The 9655-nt window shown below is 42.0% G+C and overlaps 1 protein-coding gene across 1 annotated transcript in view; it reads left to right on the top strand.

Moving 5' to 3' along the window:
* Positions 1-2991, top strand: part of cbx5 (chromobox homolog 5 (HP1 alpha homolog, Drosophila)) — an 8358-nt gene extending 5367 nt beyond the window's left edge. The window contains exon 5 of the mRNA XM_029722601.1: positions 54-2991. Coding sequence (XP_029578461.1) covers positions 54-195 — 142 coding nt within the window. The 3' untranslated portion in view covers positions 196-2991. The remainder of the gene's footprint in view (positions 1-53) is intronic.
* Positions 2992-9655: the final 6664 nt, after the last annotated feature.

The raw sequence follows: 9655 nt of genomic DNA, 5'->3' as shown, positions 1-9655 counted from the left end.
ATAGGCCTGTAAATAAAGCATGTTTATTTCTTGTTAATTTCCTTTCGCTACAGGAAGGACTCTGATGAGGCAGATCTGGTGCTGGCCAAGGAGGCCAATCACAAGTGCCCGCAGATCGTCATAGCTTTCTACGAAGAGCGCCTCACCTGGCATGAAGACGGGGATAAGAAGGAGAAGGGCGCTGTGAGCATGTAAGCAGGAGGTGTCGTCAGAGGAATGGTCACTGACCCCCCCCCCCCCCCCCCCGACTGCAGGGACGACCTGGAGGCTCTCATATAGCCAGTACCAAATCGCACCCTATTCCTCCCCTTGGCCTTAACACTTTTTTATGATAGCCTTTTTTTTTTATATATATGGCTTGGATAGGTGTAAGTATTGTAGTTGTATATTTTCCACCACATTGCTTCTAACTTTACAGCTCTGACAACAGTGAAGGGTTAAGGCAAATGGAGGGTTTGTGTGCGATTTGGGACTGAAAGACCCCCCCTCCCCTTCCCCCCCCGCTAATGACCATAACAAAAACCACACCAACCAACGATGGACGACACTGCCCACTTCATGTTCCCCAATGTACAGGTTAATCCCCCTGAATAACAAAGAGCCCAAACTAGCCATTTTACACACAAACTGAGAAGGATGAGGGAAGACTGCGGGTTTTGGAGGTGGTGAAACAGGCTGGCTGCGCTCGCTACTGGGGATGGCTTGTTGTCTTTCTTTCCTCTTGCTTTATTCCCTTTCTGTATTTTTGTGTAAGTACGATTCTTGATTCTGTGGTACCCTGTCTAGGTACTGGCAGCCATCTTAAGGTGACTTGAAGGTAGTCCTCTTAACTTAGAGGTAACGTTAAAATGGCTACGTCGATCAAAGCATGGTCCAGTGCCCTGTATGAAAGTCCCGTTGACTTCCTGAATCATGTACTTGCAGTTTTTGAATGGGATTCAAGAGTAAATCATGAAAACGTGAAAAAAAAAATGTTTAAATTATTTTTATTTAACTAGGCAAGTCAGTTAAGAACAAATTCTTATTTAGAATGACGGCCTACCCTTGCCAAACCCTAACCCGGATGACCTTGGGCCAATTGTGCACCGCCATCCTAAGCATATATTTGTTTTAGTGGATTAATTTACTTCTACCTTCGTGAAAGCCATCAGTTCGGAGTAAATTTATCTACTAATATCATTTTACATGTATTTTAAATGACCTTTTTCATGTATTTGATGTACTCCGGAATCCCATTCAAAAACAGTATGGGACATGATCCAGGAAGTAGGTGGGACTTTCATAGAGCATTCACAAAGCGTCTCAGAGTAGGAGTGCTGATCCACCTGTCCATATATTCTTATTCATTGTTATCTAAAAGGTAAAAAAAACTGATCCTAGATCAGGCACTCTGGGGAAACTTTGAATACGAGCCCTCGACATGTTTGCCCTGGGAAGATGACAGCCTTCCAAGTCTTATCAAACCTCGAACATAACAGTAGTTATGCGGTAGATAAAATTAGTTTCATCGTAATCAGATCACCTTGGTAGAAAATCTCCCCTGCTAATTTTTTTTTGTTCAGTAGTTTTAGTCCATTTTTTGATGTTCTAAGGTCAATATGGTCCCCTCTAAGTACTCCATGTCTTTTTGTTTTATTTCTCCAATTCTTCACTAGTTCTGTGGCTGGACTAAGTTTTGAATGACCTACATTTTAACATTTGAACTCTTTTGTCCATTGGCTTCTATTATGTAGCTGTTCTGTAGGTCAAGTAATCATGTAGCTCCGATTCCATTACGAAGATCATGAACATATTTAGTCAGTAGCTGCTTTTTCCAAACTTGGAATTGGATTCTTCCGATTACCAGTTTTACCAGTTTTTTTTTTTTTTTTTTTTATATCAGACAATTTTATCACCACAACAAGCACAATTAAGCAAATATTACAGATGCACAGACGGGCCACTTCAAAAGTTGTGCCCAATGTTTCAAGCCATCTTTATTTGCAAATGTGAATGACATTATCACAGCAGTGCTGAATTGGAACCTGACCAGATCAGAAGTCAGTTGACAATCAGCATGCCACATGCTCTGCAGTAGAAAGTGACACCAAACGGGCATACTGATTGATTTGATCAAGGTATGCCACCCTGTGGCTAAATGGCTCGGCCGACGTGCTCTGCCCAGTCCCCTGAGTGAGAGAATGGGACACTTCCAGACAGTGTTCCTTCTTGGGAATGCTTATCGATCTATTTCAACGTTTTAAGATCCCGTCAATGATTTTTGAGTATTAAGTGGTTAAATCCACACAACCTATAGAGTATTTGTTCCGCTTGTAGAAAGATCATTTGTCCCGACCTGAATTTCTAGTTTTATTATCTTTCCTGTTAATGCTAAATACCGAAAATGTTTTGGGAAGATGTTATCCACATCATTGGCTTCATATTGCAGATTTGTTTTAATTTTGGCTTTCCACCCCTTGTGTTGAATGTAGTAATGAGAGCATTGAGTTTGTGTTCAATGATATCATATCCAAATGTGTGGTAACAAAGAGCAAGGTTGTTTAGTCACAGAATAGGGGCAAAGTATTCCAGTGTATTTGTAGCCTATACCATTGAGTTGATAATGGACAGAGTGCTATGTATTGTGGTCAAATATACTCGTATTCAATTTGGGATGTTTTCCCACTCAAAAAAGAATAATTTAAAAGGCACAACTGAGTCTTGAGTTGTCTTGTCACTGTAGTCATAGAAACAAGTGAAAGATTACTTGGATATCCTTCTCTCGTCAGAAACACCTCTAATTCAGGACAAATGTAACGGTTGTCTGTTTCTCATGTTTATTTTTATTTACTCTCAAAGATTTTCATTTGTAGTCCATTTTTGATTTTCATTTGTAGTCCATTTTTCTTTTTTTTCAAAATGTTCCACGGTTTGGTGTATCTTACCATATTTTTTTTATGCTCTGAAATTTGGGTTTTATATGTATTGTAGTAAACTGTTTTCAACATTCAACGGACTGGTGATGTTTCTGCTAGATTGCTGTGCGCTAGTCATATTTAACCAGCAGATGGAGCTGTTTGCTATGTCACTGGCCATGTCAGAAAGGAAATCCTGAAATGGACCTGATTTTAGTTTATGAGCAAAAAATACTCAATCTCATTTCCCCACATTACAGAGAATACATATTATCGAGAGATTCAATGATTGATATACTAATAGTAGTTGATTTATACATGGCCTAGACTATCTATTTTAGACTTTTTTAAAAATGGTTTAATTCAAGAGTACCATCTAGGTGACAGATGGCATATTGCCTCCATTAGTCCAACTCTGTCTATTGAGCTAATTCAATGGAATATTCTCTTCCACCTTGCCTGTATGAAGAGGCTTTATATAGTAAAGGCTACAACCAAGCCCTAGAGGTATTCCTGCTTTGATCACATGGTGGTCAGGAAAACACCCTCACACGTTTACATAGGTAACTATAGTACAGCGTTTATCACTGTACCAGTGACCGGTGAAATATAGTCCTTTTAGCCAGCTCGTGTGTAAGAGACCACATGTAAACGCACCACTGGAGATACAATTCACCACTATATGTTGATTGCTGTTACATATAGCGCCAACATTATTAAGGAACCGGCAGTACATCTGTCTTTCTGTGCTGGGCCAAGCAACATCCAAGTTGTGAATGAATAAACACTTTTTAGATGATTACTGAGTAAAGGCCTAATAGATGACCATGCCTTTAAAGCCTAACTGCTTATTGCAAGTATAAGTGCCTGGCTGTCATATGTCCTCCGCCATCCTATGTGTTAGTTACTATTACATGTGTAGGTACTAGGATGTTGCTGTGCCCAGCACAGGCAGTGTGGTCTTCTGGTCCCAGTGATGCCGAGCAGCACAGGCATCTCTGCTGCTGCAGCAGTCGTGTAATGGATGTGGGGAGAGAGACACACACATTTACAAAATGTTCATTTAATAATAATTACTCCCACATTTTGTAAATGTTACTAAGCTAGTTATTCACACTATATAGTTCCTTTAACGTTGTGCGCTTGTTCTTTTACCAGGTACTGCAGGAATGTCTACCAAGGGCGTGTCCATCTTTTTGTGAGAAATTGCACTGGTCACTCAAAGTATAAATAGCACTCACTTTAGATTGGGGACTGCAAAAAGACTACTAATGATCAGCAAATGGTTAAATGTGCGAGTAATTATTAATAAATGGTGAACACACCATTTATTAATGTCTTTACAAATGGATTATTACGGACCTTTATTCATTTACTACCCGGATGGGTAACACTTTATTTTAAACACATACTGTATATTAGACAAAGAAGAACATCACTGAACGCCTAACTACATATTTCAAGTGTCCCCCCCCTGTCCACTTTAGATAAGTGTTTAAATATTAGGCTACATATAATTCAGTAGAAGGAGAGAGGGAGACTGCCAGTTCCTTAATGTTTTGGCTGTAGCCAATAGATACATTAAGGAACTGTTAGTCTCTCCCTTTCTGTTTTTTTAAAATTCAATATAAAACCTGTGTTTATGAGAATGCAGATTAATTTCTGAGTGAGTGTGTCGTTCTGTTTTCTTCCTACCTCGACTGCACCACAGCATGTGATCTGTCATGATCTCACAGACACAGCACTCGGACCAGCAGAACCAGAACTTTTAGAAAATAAGTTGGTTAATTTCACACGTTTAGCCGCGTCAGCCTCAAGCCCTTTTTTGGTTTAACTTTTTCCTGCACCATCCTTTCGTTTTTCTATTTTTACTGAGAGTCAGAGCAGGTCTCACTCTCTTTGGTGCGCTTGATGGTCAGCCAAATGCTCAATACAGAATCATTATGACAACAGAGAAATGGCGCAAAGGTCAGAAAAGAACAGGTTCGTGGGCCGCTGGCCGCGTCCATTTTTGGACCTTCCCACCCTAATAAAAGATCATCGTTCTAGTAATTGCCAGACGGCAAATCCGCCCATGCCCGTTGGTGCAATCGGATCTCTCTCTCTCTCTCTCTCTGCATAGCTACATTTAGGGGGGGGGGGTAGAATTTTCAAAAAAAGAAAAGAAAAAGTTCTTCCACTCCAAATGGAATGCGAAGGTCACCAGTAAATGATCCAGCCTGTGGGACCATTAAGTCCAGCAGAGGGAGTGAACAGAAGGGGGTTGTCTGCTCACTCTGCTGAAGAACTTGGAGTGGTGCAGTGGGAGAGGAGAGCTGTAGTACTCTATGTTCCGATTGGCTATTCTCCCAAAGTGTGCACGTGTACACCTGCCTTTATGGATTTAAAAGGAATGGACTGACTGGTGTAAGGAATAAAGTGGAAACTCCCTCCAACCGTGCTTGCGCCAATCCAATGCATGAGGGGGAGTGAAGGAAGTACACACTTCTGGAGAAGGGTACAGAATCATAACGCATCCTTAGTCAGGACCAGGGCAGCTTTCTCTGTCCATGATGTGTGTGGTGAATAAGACTGAGGCATCCCTGGAAAAATATCAGCAGTCTTACAGAGAGGGTTGAATCAAACCAGCCAGGGACTACAGATGAGAATTTGCTGTCTAGCTAAATCAGGCACTAAAATTACACCCCGGTATTGTGTGTATCTGTTGTGTACTGTTAAAATACAATACATGGATTTCGGGTGAGTATTGTTGCAGTGATGTCATGGAGTGTGAGCAGACATGACAAATTGGCTGAGCACATGTACTATTAAGCGTGTGTGGGTTGCTTTCTGTCATTAAAAGCGTGGGCGCCAGCCTCCCCAAGCACAGCCCGTGCCGTATATTGTGTGTTTGTGTAACTTTCAGCTTAAATGAGTTCCAGAGGGCATTGCCTGAGGAAGCGGTTGGTTGTCTTGCTGCACATCATCACAAATGAGTGTTGAGGGGGCTTCGGTGCAGCTGGGGTTGTTAGTTGGGAAGGATGGCTGCAGTGGGCTTGATCAATATTACATGGCCTGTTCAACAACAACACACACGGCAACTGAATTTATACACCATCTATTATTGTATTTTGCTGTTAAATGTTGAGTTATAATGATACTGTGTTTCAATAGCGGCTGTGTGTCGGAAAATCTCTGAGACCAATGCCATGTCATGTGTTCCTTCTGGTGTTCTGATCAGGTCTGCATAGCTGTCCTCCAGCTATTGTTCTGTGGGTGAGTGACGGCTTCTGCTTCAGCCTCTCACAGCGCAGAACCAGACCTGGGTTCAATTACTATTTGAAATCATTTCAAATACCTTATCTGTGTTTGATTGATCTTTCCGGGCTTAATGGACCAAATAAATAGTTCCAAAATGGCAAACCCCACCCATCTGGCACTCCAGGCAGACTCGAGCAAGCACTTAGTATTTGAAAGATTTTGAATAGTATTTGAACCCATTCTCTGGCATCAGCTTATCACAGCACAGTACAGTATCACTGATCCGTATGAAGGTGCTTGCAGAGTGATGCGCTAATTTGACTCACTATCATGGTTAATGTGCAGTAAGAAGGCAACAGAGAGAGCTTCTCCATTCTCAGTGTGTAGCGTAGTGCACTGTATAGAGAGTAGTGTTCCATTTAGGACACTCCCGTTCTGTACCCCTCCCCTGGCGGGATTGGGACTAACCCACTCCACCGACTCCCTTCCCTCCTCCATCCTTCTTTTCCTCCCTCCTCCCCTTCATCTCTTCTACTGACCAGGGCAGAGAGTTATAGCTGCCATAAAAGGCAGGTAATGCATTGTTAACTAATTCTGTCTGCTCAGAGCTGATATACCCCTCGCTCTAAATCTCAGTGCTTCCAATAAAATGTAAATGCTAATTCTTGGCCCCTATGAGCAGATATAATTTAAACAGGCTAGCTAGAGTTACATGCTGGAGGCAGAGTGTGAAACGACTGACTAGCCCTGAGAGAAGAGGGGGAATCCAGTAAAGGAGAGATGAGGAGGAAAGGGGAGAGGGGAAGGTTCAATTGATAGCAGCCCTCGATTCTTATGGGCATGTCTTTGTTATGTTGTTGTTGAGTAACCTACATGTGGTGGGACAGGGGTAATTTGAGTTCTCCTCACCAATGAAACCGGCAAAGAATGAAAGCCTAGTTACTGGATATAATGCATGATATTGCATGATATTTCCATGTTAATACAGCCGGTGTCATACTCAGTTTTACCATGGGCTTCTGAATATTGATCCCCTTCTAGATTGCAACGATCCAGCTCTGTTTCTCTGCCATCTGTTAAGGATGGTGATCTGGCTTGTCCTGTAATTACGTCATCAATTCATTTGCACAAAAGAAAGGGAGAGAAAGAAGATTGAAAGCATTAAGTATGCCGTTCGTGATTGGTGGGGGGGGGAATGAATTGATATGCAATGCAGGCACACACTCAACGGTTCCAATGTTTTAGTAATTGTATAATAGAATATTTTGCTGAGTATATTCCAATACAACAAAAGTTTATATTCCTGCAAGTTTCAGATGATACATTGTTAGAAGAAAAAGTATGGGATCCATCAAATTAAAGAGTGTGACTCTTTGGACTGTAACAAATACTATGGATTGACCAATTAGTTTTTCAGCGCACTCTGCTTGACCACTGTACAGCGACTGAACCATGGGTAATATTCATCAGGCTCCGAATGGAAGAAAATGGACTAAAACAGGGAGGAGACAGACAACTAGATTTACCTGAACTTGTCCAATAAGAAGTTTTCATATTCCGTTGTGCCCCAATGAATACGAACCAGGTCCTCCTTATTTACAGTGCAGCAGCTAAGAGGAGAGCTCTAAAACCCAAATGAATCCTGATTCATTTTATTGTCCCTGTTGGTAAATTACACATGGAGATGGGGACTGTCGCAATGCATTTCCTGAACATTTTAACAACAGTTCAAAGAAGTTTTTTTCTGGGATGGAGCTCTCTTTGCCATGTGTAAATTCCTATTAGACAAGCCTAAGTTACCAGGCAGCTGCACAATGTGATTCAGAGGCTAATTAAGGAATATAACGAGCGTCCCTTGTGTTGGAAAATGCATTCTCAGCAGGGATTGACTTTGAAGTACCACAAACAGGCTATGTAGATCAGCCATTTAAACTGGATCCTTTTGGAGGTTGCATTGTCCAATATCTACCCTAGAACAGCAGTTATAATACATGGCCAATACATAGCTTCATTCTAAGTCGTGTGCTTGGATGGAGGTTGGAACAGAGCCTCAGCCAGAGTGAAGATACAGATATGCTAGTCAGTCACCATTAGATCTCAGTGGAAAACTGAAAAGATACCTGCATCCCATGATGTCCTCACTGGGGAGGACACGCACACAGCTGCCAGTGTAGATATTCGGAGGCTTAAAAGATAAGGGGAAGGACAGTCAAAAGTACCCACCTGCTCCTTGGCCCTATCCTATTCTTCATCATCACCTAGCCCCTTTGCGCCCCCTGTCCTCCCTTGGCCCGAAATAATCACGGCTGCCAATCCTCCATCATCCAGCCTCAGGCCCCCTGCCTCTCCCCTCAGCTTTATGCCCCCTATCCTCCCTCGGCCCAAAGGAATCACGGTTGCCTGACTATTGGGCTGTTTCAGACAGCATGTGACCCTGCATTTTACTACAGAGACTTATTGGCGCCCTTTTACGTTGAAAAGTCGGCTTGTACTTCCTAAAGAGGTCGAATGTGTGGGGAGCATTAATCCGCTCACATTTAGCCTAGACACGTTCTGGGTCTCTGGCTCTTAGCCCTGCCCAAACCCCTGACTGGGTGCTGCATGTCCACCGCCCACCACTGATCAAGGCATGCTAGAGCCAAGCAGAGAACCGTTTCTGCTCGCCCTCTATCCGAGCATAATGCTTCGCCATGAAGTATCTAACGTTACACTCTCTCAATGAATGGTATTATACGCTTGAGGTTTCAATATGGGGGATCAAGTTAAAAAAGAACAAAAAAACCCCAGCTGTGACTGTAGAACTGAGAAGCCACATTTGGCAATGGAGAGAAAAAACAAATGGCCACATCTGTCTAATGTTAACCTATGCACCAGACCTGGGTTCAAATAGGATTTGATTTTACTTTCAAATAATTTAACTGTGCTTGACTCAGCTGGAAAAGTGGAGAAGTTCCAAAAGTGCAAACAATGCTCATCTTGTACCCTAGGCAGGCTAAATTGAATGTGTAAAGATTTCAAATACTATTTGAACCCAGGTCTGCTCTGTCTACACTTCATACATTTCAACTGGAGATTGTCAGACGGTAACCGAAATGGCCATTAGAAGGAAACACACTATTTTCATGGGGGCTTATGGTTCTAAGAGCCTGTGAAATCCTCTGGATTTCCAACTGTGATATTTCTTTCATCACAAAATGTGGTTCTCATATTCATTGATTAAGCACGGAGTCGGATCTGGCAAAATGTTTTAAGTGCCTTTGACTCAAAATAGAATCCTTTCCACAAGAGGAAACAGATTTACAAAGCACAGTGGACTTTTGATGCTCATGGGATTAGTGTTACATAGTTTACGTGTGGTGTAGATGATCAATCCTTCCTCTGGATATTTGCATGCACCAGATTGTGTGCCTGGGTAATTCTACGAAAATGGAGGCTTTCCTGTCCCGGCCTTATTCACCAAGAAAAACACTTAAAAATGTGAGATAATGACCCCAAAATAACTATAATACTTTCCTTAGTAT

This window comes from Salmo trutta, chromosome 30 (genome assembly GCF_901001165.1).
Source record: "Salmo trutta chromosome 30, fSalTru1.1, whole genome shotgun sequence".
NCBI classification, from domain to species: domain Eukaryota; kingdom Metazoa; phylum Chordata; class Actinopteri; order Salmoniformes; family Salmonidae; genus Salmo; species Salmo trutta.
This window is presented reverse-complemented; position numbering and strand designations above follow the sequence as displayed.